Source organism: Rana temporaria, chromosome 6 (genome assembly GCF_905171775.1).
Source record: "Rana temporaria chromosome 6, aRanTem1.1, whole genome shotgun sequence".
Classification (NCBI taxonomy): domain Eukaryota; kingdom Metazoa; phylum Chordata; class Amphibia; order Anura; family Ranidae; genus Rana; species Rana temporaria.
The window spans coordinates 75545104-75563426 of record NC_053494.1 but is presented as its reverse complement, the minus strand read 5'-3'; the positions used below and the strand labels follow the sequence as shown (position 1 = coordinate 75563426).

Sequence of the window (18323 nt, the reverse complement as noted above, 5' to 3'; positions counted from 1 at the left end):
GATTTGATAAGCATTCGGTTGCTAGACACTTCGATTTGAAGCACAATAGAGATCCTTCCAAGACCTTATTTGTCGGGGTCGATAAATATCGTCCACACTGGAGAGGGAGCAATCTTGTCCGGGAAATTTCCAGACAGGAAATGGCGTGGATCCATCGCGTTAAAACCTACACGCCATTTGGGCTGAATATCGACACGGATATTAAAGCCTTCATCAATAATTCCTAGTATTTTCTTTTATTTTGGTGAGATTTGTATCTGGGATCATATCCGTGGGATTCTCTTTGTCATCGGAATAATTAAATTTCATGTTATCACCAAGCAGGCTCAAGCATTTGAGATAATAACTTTACTCAGTGTGCGTCCTGCCAGTGATTTTTATTGGTCTACTGTGGTCTGAAGTAATACCATACTAGCGAATTGATTAATCTTTACTGTATCAGTAAGTGCATTAATTTTTTTTTTCCAAAATCCTTTATTTATTCACAATGAGCGTCACCGCCCAAATCACAGTTAGAGTGCAAAACATTGTACATAAATAAACTACACACCAATCACACATATCATGCCAGTAAATTCGTGCTATCGAGGATCTGCGGATCCGCCCACATTTTCCTATTTTCCGAGAGGTGTCAAGAGTGAAGAAAAGAATGTTAGCAAGCAATAGCATCTCCCAGGCCGTGGTCTGGGGAGCTAAGAGAAATGGACCCCCCGTGGGCTGGCAGCCCATTTGGGGGGCCCAGAAAGGAGGAAGGGGGGGAAAGGAAGAAAAAAAAGAAAAGAAGAAGAAGAAAAAAAAAAAAAAAAAAGATGAAGGGGGGGGGGGGGGGGGGGCAGTGGGTCCACTCGTCTTAAGCGATCTCAGACTTATTTAACTTGGTACGGTCTGTCTATCACTGCGTCGACAAGGGAATCAGTCCATCTTTCGTTTCTAGGTCTGGTCTCTAAGGCTCTGTCCCTCATCCGAATAAATGTAGATATTCCACAGCTGCCATGTGGCCTTGTAGGCTTCCTGTCTGTCCTGGCTTGAGAGGATCAAATCCTCCATCCTGCTAATGTCGTCCACTTTCCGCAACCACATTGCAACAGTCGGTGGGTCTGGGGATTTCCATCGGATAGGGATGCATGCCCTAGCGGCGTCTAGAAGGTGTCGAAGGATTGATTTTTTATACACACGGGCAGGGATGTCATTGGCGTGCAGCAGGAAGAAGGCTGGGTCGTCAGGGAGTTGTCGTTCCGTGAACTTCTGGGAGATCTTTTGGACCTCCAACCAGAAGGGTCTCAGTTTTGGGCAGGACCAAAATACGTGGAGCAACGTGCCCGTTTCGCCCTGGCATCGCCAGCACAGGTCCGACGTCGTCCGGAATAGTTTGCTAAGAAGGGCCGGTGTGCGATACCACCGTGTCATTACTTTATAGTTTGTCTCTTGTATCTTTGTGCAAATAGAGGACTTGTGCGTGAACGTCAAAATTTGTTGTTTTTGCTTCACTGAAAATGAGCGGCGCAAGTCTTGCTCCCATTTCGCAATGCATGGGATTTGATACCCTTCCGTCGGCGTGGCCAGCGTGGTGTATAAAATGGATAGGGCGTGTGGAAGGGCTTCGGTGCCCAAGCACAGCTCCTCTAGGGGTGTAAGAGCATGTGTACCTGCAGGTGGGTGTGTCATGGTTCGTAGAAAGTGGTTGAGTTGGTTAGCTCTCAGGAAGTCTAGGCATTAACTTCCTCCCGGGTCCATCAATTCCGCAAGCGTCCTCCAACGGCCTGCAACGCTAAAGTGGGAGGCCTGGAAGACCCCCGAATCTCTCATAGCTCAAAAACACGCATCCCGTATCCCCGGTTCGAATTGCGGGTTGCCCAGCACTGGGTGCAAAGGCGAGACATCCGGCACCGGCCTCGCCTGGTGCAACATTTTAGCGCACACCTCAACTGTAGTTCCTATCAGTGGGTGATTTCGTATTGGTATGGGTAGTGCCGTGGGACACCACGGCGCCGTCTAACGGAATTTCGCTCTGGGCTTGTTCCAAACGAGGCCATAGTTTTGTGTCCTTATGTCGACACCAGTCGACAAGGCGGTTCAGGTGGGCGGCGTGATAGTATCTCCGAACATCGGGCATGGCCATTCCGCCATGCGCCTTGGGCATTGTCAGCACCGTTCTGTGTATCCGGGGGTGCTTCCCCGCCCACAGAAAGGTCTTGAACATGGTCTGTACCCTTTTAAAGAAATCTGTTGGAACGTGTATGGGGAGGGCTTGGAGGAGGTAGGTAAATTTTGGTAATATGGACATCTTTAATATGTTGCACCTACCGAACCAGGAATGGAGGCCGGTGGTCCAGTGGTCTAATAGCTTCTGGACTGCAGTTAAGAGCGGTGGGAAGTTCAGTCTAAAGGTCTGGGAGAGGTTCAGGGGGACACGTGTACCGAGATAGTTCAGGGCCGCGTCCGTCCACTGCAGCCCGGTGCTGCCACGAAGGTGGTCTAAACGTGGTCTCGGAATCCCTACGTCCATCGCTACTGATTTACTCATGTTTATTTTAAGGTTAGATAGCCGTCCATATAGCTCAAATTCCCTCAACAGACTGGGTAAAGACGTTGCAGGGTCTGTCAAAGAAGAGCAGGTCATCCGCGTAGGTGGAGACCTTATACTCTCCCTCCCCCACCTTAACTCCTGAGATATTAGGGTTCGTCCGGACATGGCGCAGAGAAGGTTCAAGGGTGAGTGCGAAGAGTAGGGGTGATAGGGGACACCCCTGTCGTGTCCCGTTGTTTATCTGGAATGGTTCGGACAGTACTCCGTTGGTCCTGACTTTAGCCGACGGGTCCGTATACGTTGCCCTTATCCAGTTCATCATTTTATGGCCCATCCCCACGTATGTCAATGTCTGAAACATGAATTCCCAGCTGACGCGGTCGAACGCCTTCTCGGCGTCGGTGCTTACAAAGACACAAGGCGTCTTCGTAGTATTGACCGCGTGTACTAGGTTCAAGACCTTAGTGTTGTCCCTAGCTTCTCTGGTGGGGACAAATCCTACCTGGTCAAGGTAAATTAGGCTCGGGAGGTAGCGCTGGATCCTGGTTGCAAGAATTTTAGTAAGGAGCTTGAGATCTACATTCAGAAGTGAAATAGGGCGGTAACTACCGCATTGGCCTGGGTCTTTCCCCTCTTTAGGGATAACTGCTATTTGGGCTTGTAACGTCAAGACATGTAGTTTCGCCCCTGTTCCAAGGTTATTAAACAGTGAGACCAGCTGAGGGCCTAGGGAGGGAAGGAATGCTTTGTAGTACGCCACTGTCAGCCCGTCCGGGCCAGGAGCTTTGCCCCGCTTGGTGCTGTTTATTTTAAGGTTAGATAGCCGTCCATATAGCTCAAATTCCCTCAACAGACTGGGTAAAGACGTTGCAGGGTCTGTCAAAAAAGAAGAGCAGGTCATCCGCGTAGGCGGAGACCTTATACCCCAACACACCCGAGGGACATGCGCTGACTCTGCCCCCCCCCCCTGCTCACGTCCGTGGCTACGGACCAGAGACTGGGGGCGCTTCTCTGGAAACCCACCCCGCAAATAAACTGCCTTTTATCTGAGGGGGTATGGGGAGGAAGTACGGTGCTGTGGGATGTTGTAGGGGGAGGGGGGTTGTGGATGTGGGGGGAGGTTGTCAATAAGTTGGCCAGAGTGGGAGAGCAGGACCGCCGGCATAACTTAGGGAAGGTGGGTGTAGAGGTCTGGGGATTTCGGCCTATGGCCTACTCACGGTGATCTCCGTCTGAGGGCGCACAGCGTCTCCGTCCGCGACCTTGCTGGCGAGCACCCATCCCGGGTCTGTAGATCGAGGGGCCTCCCCGACCCTGGGCGCGAGGCAGGAGCTGTAGCCAGTCGGGAACCGGGATCTGGTCTGCATCCAGGAACCGGAAGAGGGCCGGGAGGTCCGCCGGCGGCTGGATTGTAAATGCTGCTCCGTCCTTCCTGAAGGTCAATGCCAGTGGGTAACCCCACCGGTACGTGTATCCACGTTGCTTAGCGAGGTCCAGGATCGGCTTCAGCATAGCCCGGCGGCGTAATGTCGCCCGCGACAGGTCCGGCAGGATCTTGATCGCCGATCCCTCCAGGAGAGTCTCGCCCTGGTCCCATGCTCCTCTAATGATACGCTCCTTCTGCGCAAATCGAAGCAGACGGCAGACATCACGGGGCCTGGCTGGGTCATCAGACTTCGGGCCTAGCACGCGGTCGACTTCCACCGCTTCCTCCGGGTCCTCCAGCACCTCCCGGAAAAGCTTCAACAGCACGTCGTCTAACGCTTCGGAGTCCACCGACTCCGGTATCCCCCGGAGCCGCAGGTTGTTGTGGCGGCTCCGGTCTTCAACCTCCTCCAGGTGTAATTGGAGTGTGACCGCTGCTTCTCTGTGGAGGTCTCTCTCACGTTCCAGGCCAGTCACCCGTTGCTCTAAAGTTGCTAACGAACCCTCGCCCGTGGACACTGTCCGATAGCGTGGACACCTCCGCACGGACCTCCTGGTAATCCCTCCGGTGCGTCTCCTCTAGCTTGAGGATGAGGGTTTCTATGTCGGAGCGGGTGGGGAGGGCCTGCAGAAGGGCCCGGATTTCCTGAATCTCCCGTTACGCCGATGCGCCTCCCATCTCCGATACGGAGGTAGACATAGCCGGCTGCGTCTCAGGTGTACTCGGTGTGGCGGGGTCTGCCGTCCGGATTGGAATGTCCAGAGAGATTGGTCAATTTCGTCACTTAGGTCGCCATGCGGGTTGCCACGTGGCGCCGCCACTCTCGCTCCCGGGGAGATCAGCGGATGAGGGTGGAAATAGTTGTGTATATCGCCCGTTTTGGTCCCAGAACGGGTGAGTCTGGTTGTTCCCTTGTTCCTAGTCCTTTTGGCAGATTGCATGCCTGTTCTTTCGGTTCTTTGGCCGGTATAAGGGAGGACGAGGCCGGGAGCTCCAAAGATCTGCTTCCTCACTCAGCCATGTCCAGGCCACGCCCCAGTGCATTAATTTTTAATATAGGACACTGCGGTTATATTTTGCCAATATTATTAATGTGTTTTTTATCCATTGCCTGTAATTTTTCAATTTATGTTCTTCTTGTCTATTAGTGCTTCATGCACTATAGATGCAATATTCTAAGGATTTTAACTTGACATGCCGCTGTAACCCAGAATTCCTTCCCCTACTGGTTGGAGAGGCGTCTTGTTTACATTCCATGCTGGTCGATTGCGCCTGACAAGTGTCCGGTGCCGTTGACCAATCAGGGCTTTCAACGTGTGGTTTCTTCCTCCGTCTCATATGGAGGCTTGACCCGCACGCCGACGTGTTTGGGAAGCGCGGAGTGATAGGAGCGTGCTGTCACGTGGGACGGCTCTGTGTTGGCGTGTCCCTGCGCCGCCGTGTGACGTCGGCCTGCGTGATTACGTCACGCGGAAGTCCGTCCCTGCGTTCCAGGTTTTTCGGTAACAGGGTGTTCTTTTTAGACACTGCGCTGCACCGAACGCTTGGTCCGCATGTTGTCTGCCACATAAGGCAGTTTAAAGACCATATTGGGATCTTTTCGGTGCCACATAGTATTGGCACAGGCGCACTTGACATCATGGCAGATTCAGATAGAGGCTTGGTTTGAACTGCCTGTGCGCATGTGCACCTGCGGCGCTGTTTACCCACATACGGTGTTTACTATTTAAGGCGGGTTGATTCAATGTGTCACCCGTGCCCCAGAGGAAGCGATATTTCGTGAAACCGGTCGGGCGTAACGTGTGCTGCATCGGATCACCCCCTGTTAACCTGCACTACTTCCATACCTTTTGGACGGGTCGTTTTTTGGTTTGTTTCCGGCCGGAGCTCCCAACAGACATGCCTTTATGCACTGCTATGATGCAAGTGTGTTTTTGACTTTTTTTAATAAATTTATATATGGTTTTACACTATTGCAGTCCTTTATGCGTTTCCATGGTACCTGGTTATCGAGCCTATCACACATTGGTATGAGATGGGAATTGGCATCCAGCTTGGTCCATCTGCACTCCAACCTCAACTGCCATTAACTACATGCTTTCTGGGGTCTGCTTTTAATTAAGAGACTGCCGGAAATCTGGTAAGCGGATTCAATTGCTTTTGGTGGAGGATCTTTGTGTATTGGATGATCACTTCAAGTTTCGGATCACTATCTGTGGACTTTTTGTTTTCCCTTCTCTTTTTTATTTTTTGCACTGGAGAATAGAAGCTTCGATGTCCCTCCAAGGACTTTGGTCTTCCTGTTTTTCCTATTTTTTCCCTAATCATGGACATTTATTTGTAATATGATTTTTTGGGCAAATTTATTGTTTTTAATTGCTTAGCGCATCTTGTTTTTTTCCCCCATGTTATCACCGTTTCACTATTTACAGTAAGGTGCAGCTTTATTTCATTTTGTATTCACGTGAGCATTATTTAGGAGCATTTATATACCTATTTAATTTATTAGCGCAGTTGCTCCCTATTTTTTCCACTCTTAATAGCGGGCCCACTAGCACCCCAGTAGCGGACGTACAGCGCAGTTACCGCCACAGATGGAGCCCCACCCAGGTGAACCCCCCAGCCTAGCTCACAGAGCCCAGGGAGGAAGGAAGGGAGGGAGGAAAGGAAGGATGGAACCCCCTACTCGACCTCCCAGGGAATGTCCAGCCATGTCCTCCTGCCAAAGCAGGGAATTACTACTTACCCTTCCTGCGTGGATTATGCTGGAAGCATCCCAGACAGACAATGTTCCGCGCGGTTGCGGAGGTGACTGTCGGCCCGACGCGCTGTGACTCAGCAGTCTAGACCGGTCATATGCGTACCCCGGAGCTTGTGGCTCACCGGCCACCCATAGAGCGACGGGGCATGTCGTGGACGACCCAGTGCGTAGCCAAGGTCGGCACACTCGCTGGCCAAAACTGGGGAGACTACAAGGATCTGGGATCCAGCCTTTCACCCAGTCGGCAGTTGATCGCAGACCACAGGAACAAAAAATAGATATAAAATAGAATTAAACCTCCAGGCCTATGGGCCCAAAAAGGGAGCCATGTCCTCCTTTGTTAGGCAGAAAAAAACTGAGCTGCTGCATGCAGGGAGAGGTACCGCCCCGTGTTTTAGGTGATTAAAGTGGAGTTCCACCCATAAATATAACATTACATCAGTAGTTTTAAAAAAAATTTCATTAGTCCTTTACAAATTTTTTTTTTTTTTTTAGATGCCTTCAAAGTGTTGTTGCTAGGCAGAATAGTTAATCTTCCCTCTTCCTGCACGTAGGTTCTTAAGCTTCCTAACCTACACCGCATAGACTCCTGGGAATGTAGTGGGTGTAACCTTCCAGGAGTCTGTGCACTCCCCAGTCTCAAAGAATCATGTGACTTGGACAGCACAGGTGCTGAAACCTGATCTGACACTGCTTGTGCAGCACCGAGCATGTGCAAGGCTGAAATCCAGGAAGTCAGTCTGTCTTCATGATGCCCACACTTAAGATGGCCCCAGTCAATTTCTATTTTATAAAGTGTCTAAATGCTGTAACAACCTAACAAAACGGACCTTAGTTTACAGACTAACTGTACTAGAATACATTAAGCTTGTGTATTACAGGGGTATTTATATTTAAAAAGTGCAATTGTGGCCGGAACTCCGCTTTAACACTTTCTACAAGTTTCTGCCTAGTCACTCCTGAATGAAGGCCAATACCCACTTTGTAAAGATTGCGGCTGCGTCCGTCCAAGAACGAAAGAGAAAAACGATTTTGGAAAAAAAAAAAAACTTTTTGCTCCAATATCCCAAAATAAAAAATTGTATTTCTTCCTCAGTTTAGGCCAATATATATTCTTCTACATATTTTTGGTAAATAAAAAAAGGAAAAGAAAATCAAAATAAGCGCATATTGATTGGTTTGCACAAAAAGTTATCACGTTTACAAAATAGGGGACAGATTTATGGAATTTTTTTTTTACTAGTAATGGCGGCGGTCTGCGATTTTTATCAGAACTGCGACATTGCGGCAGACAGATCGGACACTTGACACCTTTTTTGGGACCATTGACATTAATACAGCGCTCAGAGCTAAAAACAGCTGCTGATTACTGTATAAATGTCATTAGCAGGGAAGGGGTTAAATGTGTTCTCAATGTGTTTTAACTGTAGGGGGTGGGACTGCCTGGTGGAGGCGACCAATCGTTGTTCCTATATACTAAAATTACACGATCTGTCTCCTCTCCCCTGTCACAACGGGGAGGGGGGGTGGGTGTGCGTGCGCTTTTGAACATCCTCAGAAACGTGCGCCCCCCTATACCCCTCAACTCGGCTGATGCACAGCTATGATGGCTCACCCACGGCAGCAGTACAAGTGCGGCAGCTGGTAAGAAACCAGCTAAAGAGCAAGACTATGGCTTCCGCATACCATGATACTGGCCTAAATGCCAACTCCACAACCACATCCTGTTTGTTTTAAGTGAATGCTGAATCCCTTGCAATCATAAAACTTGAGAATAAAGTCCAATTACAAACAAGTGGCCACTGCCCCTACCTATGATTGGTCATTGCAGCAGGAGCCCTGGAAGGGCGATTTCTGTCAAACAAAGATTTCACGTTTTCTGTAGTCCCTAAATTCTGAGTCTCCACAATGGAAGTACGTGCATTCTGATGGATAGGAGTCCCCCCCAACTAAATCTACTTTCATACAAATCCCTGATCGTTACAAAGTCAGAATAAACTGGGAATAAACTGAGAATGTTAGATGCGATGCAATGAAATGGCAATTATGGTTTTGATCACAGGGAATGGGGAAGAAAAGTCCTGCCCTCTCATTTCAGATGCCCATGTTTAAAGAGCCCAAAAGTGTTATTACTTACGTATACCACGAACAGCAATCAACTGGATCTTTCAAATTGGCGCCAGTGAGCCCTGAACATGGCATAAAGTGAATATCTTTTTTAGGATTGAAACCAACTTTCTTCAAGAACGGCACAAGCTTTTCTTTACATTCTTCATATCTAAAAATTAGTGATAGAGCTTAAGTTTAGCTGTGTGAAAAGTTCAGGAAAAAAAATACATAAATTATATACCAAACAAAAACTTACAGAAACGTGTGGAGGCTCTATTACAACCAGATTATGACCTCAGATATGCCTGGTTGCTATAGGTAGAAACTTCACATTTAAAGAACAATAAAATGCATTTAAAATGTCATAGGGGTTGATTAGTCACTAAATGAGCTGTCCACCTAGCAAACAAAATGTTTGTTGTAAAATGAACATTCACAAATAATGTTAACCTGTGTTCAATCTGAATATCCAATCATTTTCTAGCTAAAAGTTAAAAACAAAAAAACAGTATAATTAAATATTCTAAGTGAACATAGTTTCACCAAATTTATCAGCATTCACTTTGCTAAGGAAACCACAACTTTTTTAGTAAATCAATCCCACAGTACATCGAAAACAACCCGCTTTCTTCAAAGCAACTGCCATCAAGTGAAAACAATACAAAAAAAGTGGGCTCCCTGCAAAAAACAAAAAAAAATACACTAGGGGAAATGAACTGGAGCAGACAGTAGCTGATGGGTTGCAATGAACAATTGCTCCAGATTATATCTTTAGCTTGTTCGGTTAAAGTAAAACGAAACCCTATATTTTTTTTATCTAAACATGTACCACTAAAAAATGTATGTGTTTTTTGTTTTTTAAGCAACATTAAAGCATTTTTTCTTTTGCATTAAAACATGTTCAACTTACCTGCGCTGTGCAATAGTTTTGCACAGGGGAGCCCCAATCCTCCTCTTCTGGGGTCCACTGCCGGTGCTCCTGGCTTCTCTTCAGCGAGATCCCCCATAGGAAGCTGCTTTCTGTTGTGGCACTCACTCTTAAACCACCTTGTCTATGCCCTGCACCCCCAACTACGTCCTCACAGAATTTGACTGACAGCAGGAGCCAATGGGTGCCGCTATCAAGTCATCCAGCGAGGAGGGAGAAAATAGAAATCAGGCTCAGTTTCAGCGGTTTTATTACCTTAAAGGGGTTGTAAAGGTAAACGTTTTTTCACCTTAATACGTTCTATGCATTAAGGTGAAAAAAACAATCCGACAATACCGCGCCCCCCAGTTATACTTACCTGACCCCCTCGAAAATCCTGTGCTCGCCCCCGACATTCTCTTCGCTGCTCAGCCTGGCCATTGATTGGTTACAATGGATGGATTAAAAGCAGCGCAGCCATTGGCTCGCACTGCTGTCAATCACAACCAATGACGTGGCGCACCGGGGGGCGGGGCCGAATGATACAGTGAGCGGCTATGGCCGCCGGCTGTGTCACAGGAGCGCTCCCGCAAGAACTCAACACCATGCGAGCACGCTCGCATGAAGGTGTTGAGTCCTTGCGGGGGGGCAGCCGAGACAGCCGCCGAGGGTCCCCAATAGACCAGGTTCGGGGCCACTCTGTGCACAACGAGCTGCACAGTGAGGTAAGTATAACATGTTTGAACTAGAAAATGCATTTCCTGAGGAAAATGCGTGGGAATGCTGAATTGTTGAGCCCGCACCAAAGCCATTCACCATAACCACTACACTATCTTTAGGACATACAAGCCGTGTTTTTTCAGTACTCATAAAGCCTCTTTTTGATCATTAAAGGGGTTGTAAAGGTAAAACATTTTCCCTAAATAGCTTCCTTTACCTTAGTGCAGTCCTCTTTCACTTACCTCATCCTTTGATTTTGCTTTTAAAGGTCTTTTTTTCTTCTGAGAAATCCACACTTCCTGTTCTTCTGTCTAACTACACACAGTAATGCAAGGCTTTTTCCCTGGTGTGGAAAAAGCCTCTTGAGGGGGGAGGGGGCGAGCAGGACGCCTAATATCACACAGCTCCTTTATCTGCAATATAGAGAGTGTCCTGACTTGCCTGGTCGCCCCTCCCCCCTCAAGAGGCTTTCTCCACATGAGGTAAGGGAGGAGGACTGCACTGAGGTAAAGGAAGCTATTTAGGGAAACAAAATACCATTAGAAACGCTTTAATCCACACACCAAATTAGTTATTGAAGCCTTCAAACAAACCTTAATAAATCCACAACCGTACATGCTATCGAAACAGTGACTTCACCGTTTAAAACAAGGCTTTTGTGAACGAATCGGTATAAAATTTATGTTGATAAACTTAAAAATGTGGGCATGTCAGCGATTTAGAAAAGAGCTTTGTGCGTTTTGCGGGAAATTTTTTAGACTTTTTAACATGACAGTCAATAAGAGAAAATTTGGGACTCTTGTCCTTTCGAAGCTCTAGGAACTAAAAGTAAAATGTGTATCACAAAACTGATCACATTGCCTGAAACCAGACAAAAATACCTACGTTTTGATATATAAATTGTGTATGACAAGTAGATCTTGTGGGCGTGAGCAATTTGTTCCCCTTTTTTTAAAGATTTTTTTTTTTGTTGATGATCTGTGCTCTAGTGATGTCATCGTCCACTGTAAAGCTGCTCCATAGAAACACATTATAATCGATAACGTTTTCTGAAAAAACCACTAAACGTAAATTGCGTTTTCACAAAAACCGTAAAAGATATCAATCTAAAAAGTCATTTTCGGATAGCTGAATATTTGGTGACCGTTTTAAAGTTTGTTTGGTGTCCGTTAGTGAAAGTATAAAGGAGAAGAAGCATTTGGCAGCACATGTGATTTTAAGGCGTAAAAAGCATGTTCTCATTGACTTCAATGTTAAAAAAAAAGTGTCTAAAAGCTTGATATTTTAAAAAGTATAAATAGTACAAAAAAACTTGAAGTCATCCCATCGTTAGCTGAACGAGATGAACATTTTAAAAGTTGAATGGTCTCAATAGCTGAAAGTATGCAGAAGTTACGCAGAGCCAAAAAACGTACGGAATAAAATTAAAATTAAGAAAAATAATAAAAAACGACTAGAAAATGCATTTCCTGAGGAAAATGCGAGTGGGAATGCTGAATTGCTGAGCCCGCACAAAAGCCATTCACCATAACCACTACACTATCTTTAGGACACACAGCTCCTTTCTCTATCTCCAAAGTAGAGAGTATCCTGACTTCCTGGTCGCCCCTCCCCCCTCAGGAGGTTTCCCTCCCCCTCCCCCAGGTCAGTGAGGACTTCGCTGAGGTAAGGAAAGCTATTTATGGAAAGAAATACCATTACAAACGCTTTTAATTCACAGACCAAATACATGAATTACGCCTTCAAACAAAGCTTAATAAATCCACAACCGTACATGCGATCGATACAGCGAGTTTGAAAGACACGACCCTTGTGAACGCAGCGATATGAAATTTATGTTGATAAACCTAAAAATGTGGCCATGTCAGCGATTTAGAAAAGAGCGTGTTTGTGTGTTTTGCAGAAACATTTTTTAGATAATTTAACATGAGAGTCTATGAGAGAAGATTTCAGGCACTTGTCCTTTAGAAGCTCCAGGAACTAAAACTAAAATACGTATCACAAAACTGATCACATTGCCTGAAACCAGACAAGCATACCTACGTTTTGATATATAAATTGTGTATGACAAGTAGATCTTGTGGGCGCGAGAGCAATTTGTTCCCCCTTTTTTTAAAGATAATGGGCCAGATCCACAAAAACCTTACGTAACTTAAAAAATCCAATTTAAGTTACACTGCCTTAAAGTTTCTACCTAAGTGCCTGATCCACAAAGCACTTATCTAGAAATTTCAGGCTGTGTAACTAAAATTCCGCCGGCGCAAGGCGTTCCTATTCAAATGGGGCGAGTCCCATTTAAATGAGGCGCGCTCCCGCGCCGGCCGTACTGCGCATGCGCGCCGGCCGTACTGCCCATTCGCGAAGTTACGTTACGCCGAGTTTTGAGGATCGCGACGGCTTAAAGTTGCGTCGGGGATAAAAAAAATGACAGCGGCATGCATTCCTGAGGGAGAACTCCATGCCCATTTTCAAAGAAAAAAACGGCATGGGTTCCCCCCCCAGGAGCATACCAGGCCCTTAGGTCTGGCATGGGTTGTAAGGAGACCCCCCCACGCCGAAAAATTGACGTAGGGGGTCCCCCTACAATCCATACCAGACCCGTATCCAAAGCACGCTACCCGGCCGGCCAGGAAGGGAGTGGGGACGAGCGAGCGCCCCCCCCTCCTGAGCCGTGCCAGGCCGCGTGCCCTCAACATGGGGGGGTTGGGTGCTCTGGGGCAGGGGGGCGCACTGCGGGCCCCCCCACCCCAGAGCACCCTGTCCCCATGTTGATGAGGACAGGACCTCTTCCCGACAACCCTTGCCATTGGTTGTCGGGGTCTGCGGGCGGAGGCTTATCGGAATCTGGGAGTCCCCTTTAATAAGGGGGCCGCCAGATACCGGCCCCCCACCCTAAGTGAATGGATATGGGGTACATCGTACCCCTATCCATTCACCTGTAGGCAAAAAGTAAAATGTAGTAAACACACAACACAAGGCTTTTTAAAATAGTTTATTATTCTGCTCCGGAGGCCCCCCCTGTCTTCGTTATTAGCTCAATTACCAGGGGGGGCTTCTTCTTCCACTCTCCGGGGGTCTTCTCCGCTCTCCGGGGGTCTTCTCCGGACTCCGGGGGTCTTCTCCGGACTCCGGGGGTCTTCTCCGGACTCCGGGGGTCTTCTCCGGACTCCGGGGGTCTTCTTCCATCTTCTCCCCTCTTCCGCTCTTGACTCGGCGAACCCCGGTTCTTCTTCAGCTCTCCGGTGCCTTCTTCTTCAGCGCTGGCTGCCTGCTATGTTTGTGTGTTAGCTCGATTTCAAACAGGCAGCCGGCGCGGTCTTCTGTGACGTCATCTTCTCTTCTGGTCTTCTGTTCTTCCGATGTTGCCTCGTCGCCTGTTGTCGCTGTAATGATGGAAGCGCGCCTTGCATCACATTTATATAGGCATCACCGTCCCATCATGCTCCGGTAGGTACCCACGTGGTGGGTGCACGTGGGTAGGCACCCACCACGTGGGTACCTGCCGGAGCATGATGGGACGGTGATGCCTATATAAATGTGATGCAAGGCGCGCTTCCATCATTACAGCGACAACAGGCGACGAGGCAACATCGGAAGAACAGAAGACCAGAAGAGAAGATGACGCCACAGAAGACCGCGCCGGCTGCCTGTTTGAAATCGAGCTAACACACAAACATAGCAGGCAGCCAGCGCTGAAGAAGAAGGCACCGGAGAGCTGCAGAAGAACCGGGGTTCGCCGAGTCAACAGCGGAAGAGGGGAGAAGATGGAAGAAGACCCCCGGAGTCCGGAGAAGCCCCCCCCCGGAGAGCGGAAGAAGAAACCCCCCCCGGAGAGCGGAGAAGACCCCCGGAGAGCGGAAGAAGCCCCCCCTGGTAATTGAGCTAATAACGAAGACAGGGGGGGCATCCGGAGCAGAATAATAAAATATTTTAAAAAGCCTTGTGTTGTGTGTTTATTAACTTTTACTTTTTGCCTCCAGGTGAATGGATAGGGGTACGATGTACCCCATATCCATTCACTTAGGGTGGGGGGGCCGGTATCTGGGGGCCCCCTTATTAAAGGGGACTCCCAGATTCCGATAAGCCTCCGCCCGCATACCCCGACAACCAATGGCAAGGGTTGTCGGGAAGAGGTCCTGTCCTCATCAACATGGGGACAGGGTGCTCTGGGGTGGGGGGGCCCGCAGTGCGCCCCCCTGCCCCAGAGCACCCAACCCCCCCATGTTGAGGGCACGCGGCCTGGCACGGCTCAGGAGGGGGGGGGGGCGCTCGCTCGTCCCCACTCCCTTCCTGGCCGGCCGGGTAGCGTGCTTTGGATACGGGTCTGGTATGGATTGTAGGGGGACCCCCTACGTCAATTTTTCGGCGTGGGGGGGTCTCCTTACAACCCATAACAGACCTAAGGGCCTGGTATGCTCCTGGGGGGGAACCCATGCCGGTTTTGTTTTTTACAAATTGACGTGGAGTTCTCCCTCGGGAAAGCATACCAAATGCCGTCGCTGGAATGGGCCTTTACAAGGTGTTACTAACTTTACACTTTGTAAAACGAGCCCTAATTTTACACTTGCAAAATAACACTTACGGCGCAAAAAGGAAGCTAGAAAGCTTTGTGGATCGCCTTAAGTGCTAATTTGCATACTAGCAACGGCATTTCGACTCGAAATGCCCCCAGCGGCGGATGCGGTACTGCATCCTAAAATTAGGCAGTGTAATTCAATTACACATGCCGGATCTTCTGTGTAACTTTGGAAAAAGCCTTTTGAGGATCGTTTCCAAAGTTACACACAGACTGAACAGCAGTTAAGTCGGAGTATCTCTTTTGAGGATAACCCCCAATATTTTTTGTGGATGATCTCCACTCTAAAGGTCACATGACACACTCTAAACCTGCTCCATAGGATTACATTATAACCGATAAAAAAATCACTAAACGTAAATTGCGTTTTCACAAAAACCGTAAAAGATATCAATCTAAAAAGTCATGTTTGGATAGCTGAATATTTTGTGACCGCTTTAAAGTTTGTTTGGTGTCTGTAAGTGAAAGTATGAAGGAGCTGAAACTTTTGGCAGAACGTGTGTTTTGAAGCAGGAAAAAGGATGTTCTCATTGACTTCAATGTTAAAAAAAAGTGTCTAAAAGCTTAATATTTTAAAAAGTATAAATAGTACAAATAAACTTGAAAAAGTCCCATCGTTAGCTGAACGAGACGAACATTTTAAAAGTTGAATGGTCTCAATAGCTGAAAGTATGCAGAAGTTACGCAGAGCCAAAAAACGTACGGAATAAAATTAAAATTAAGAACTAGACAATGCATTTCCTGAGGAAAATGCGAGTGGGAATGCTGAATAGCTGAATTGCTGAGCCCGCACAAAAGCCATTCACCATAACCACTACACTATCTTTAGGACATACAAGCAGTGTTCCTTCAGTACTTATAAAGCCTAATATCACACAGCTCCTTTCTCTATCTGCAATATAGAGAGTGTCCTGACTTGCCTGGTCGCCCCTCCCCCCTCAAGAGGCTTTCTCCACATGAGGTGGGGGAGGAGGACTGCACTAAGGTAAGGAAAGCTATTTAGGGAATCAAAATACCATTAGAAACGCTTTTATCCACACACAAAATCAGTTATCGAAGCCTTCAAACAAAACGTAATAAATCCACAACCGTACATGCGATCGATACATCGACTTCACCGTTTGAAAGACACGGCCCTTGTGAACGCATCGATATGAAATTTATGTTGATAAACTTAAAATTGTGGCCATGCCAGCGATTTAGAAAAGAGCGTGTTTGTGTGTTTTGCAGGAACATTTTTAAAAATTTTAACATGTGAGTCGATGAGAGTGGTTTTGTCGCTCTTGTCCTTTAGAAGCTCCTGGAACTAAAAGTCAAATGCCTATCACAAAACTGATCACATTGCCTGAAACGAGACAACAATACCTACGTTTTGATATATAAATTGTGTATGACAAGTAGATCTTGTGGGCGTGAGAGCAATTTGTTCCCCCTTTTTTAAAGATCATTTTTTTTTGTGGATGATCTGTGCTGTAAAGGTCACATGACACTCCATAGGATTACATTATAACCGATTACATTTTCTGAAAATATCACTAAACGTAAATTGCGTTTTCACAAAAACCGTAAAAGATATCAATCTGAAAAGTCATAGCCGGATAGCTGAATATTTTGTGACCGCTTTAAAGTTTGTTTGGTGTCTAAGTGAAAGTATGAAGGAGCTGAAACTTTTGGCAGGACGTGTGATTTGGAGCGGGAAAAAGGATGTTCTCATTGACTTCAATGTTAGAAAAAGTGTCTAAAAGCTTAATATTTTAAAAAGTATAAATAGTACAAAAAAACTTGAAGAAGTCCCATCGTTAGTTGAACGAGACGAACATTTTAAATAGTTGAATGGTCTCAATAGCTGAAAGTATGCAGAAGTTACGCAGAGCCAAAAAACGTACGGAATAATAAAATTACAATTAAAGCGGTGGTTCCCCCTAAAACAGATTTCTAACAATAGATTCGTAAGACCCGTTACACTGCGGGTAGGCTGGCTTTTGTTTTTTCGTACATACCGAGATCTCGCCGTTTCGTCCCTTGGCGGTGGGAGTTCCTAGTTGATTGACGTTTCTTTGACGGGCGCATACTGCGCGTCACGACTTTCCGACAGAAGCCGAACGTCATTGCGCAGGCGCCGTATAGAGTCGGCTCTATACGGCGCCTGCGCAGCGACGTTCGGCTTCTTTCGGAAAGTCGTGACGTCACGTATGCGCCCGTCCGAGGAACGTCAATCAACTAGGAACGCCCACTGACAAGGGACGAAACGCAGAGATCGAGGTATGTACTAAAAAAAAAAAAAAAGCCAGCCTACCCGCAGTGTAACGGGTCTTACGAATGTATTGTTAGAAATGTGTTTTAGGGGGAACCACCCCTTTAAGAATAATAAAAAATGAATATAAATACTGGGAATGCTTATTAAGCATTCCCACTAACTAGAAAATGCATTTCCTGAGGAAAATGCGAGTGGGAATGCTGAATTGCTGAGCCCGCGCCAAAGCCATTCACCATAACCACTACACTATCTTTAGGACACACAGCTCCTTTCTCTATCTGCAAAGTAGAGAGTATCCTGACTTCCTGGTCGCCCCTCCCCCCTCAAGAGGTTCCCCCCCCCCCCAGGTCAGTGAGGAGGACTTCACTGAGGTAAGGAAAGCTATTTATGCAAAGAAATACCATTACAAACCCCTTTTAATTCACAGACCAAATACATGAATTACGCCTTCAAACAAACCTTAATAAATCCACAACCGTACATGCGATCGATACAGCGACTTCACCGTTTGAAAGACACGGCCCTTGTGAACGCATCGATATGAAATTTATGTTGATAAACTTAAAAATGTGGCCATGTCAGCAATTTAGAAAAGAGCATCTTTGTGTGTTTTGCAGAAACATTTTTTAGACTTTTTAACATGACGGTCAATGGGAGGGATTTTGAGGCGCTTGTCCTTTAGAAGCTCCTGGAACTAAAAGTCAAATGCCTATAGCAAAACTGATCACATTGCCTGAAACCAGACAAAAATACCTACGTTTTGATATATAAATTGTGTATGACAAGTAGATCTTGTGGGCGTGAGAGCAATTTGTTTCCCCTTTTTTTAAAGATCATTTTTTTTTCAATGATCTGCACTCTAAAGGTCACATGACACACTCTAAAACTGTTCCATAGGATTACATTATATCCGATAAAATTTTCTGAAAAGATCACTAAACCTAAATTGCGTTTTCCCAAAAACCGTAAAAGATATCAATCTAAAAAGTCATGTTTGGATAGCTGAATATTTTGTGACCGCTTTAAAGTTTGTTTGGTGT

General features: G+C 46.8%; 1 protein-coding gene across 5 annotated transcripts in view; it reads right to left on the bottom strand.

Annotated features, from left to right (window-relative positions):
• GSPT1 (G1 to S phase transition 1) overlaps positions 1-18323 on the bottom strand; it is a 525782-nt gene that overhangs the window by 225851 nt on the left and 281608 nt on the right. For 4 of the 5 annotated variants that reach the window (XM_040356936.1, XM_040356940.1, XM_040356937.1 and 1 more), the window contains one exon: positions 8852-8992. The exons of the other annotated variant lie outside the window; for it this stretch is intronic. In XM_040356936.1, coding sequence (XP_040212870.1) covers positions 8852-8992 — 141 coding nt within the window. The remainder of the gene's footprint in view (positions 1-8851; positions 8993-18323) is intronic. 5 annotated transcript variants of the gene reach the window in all.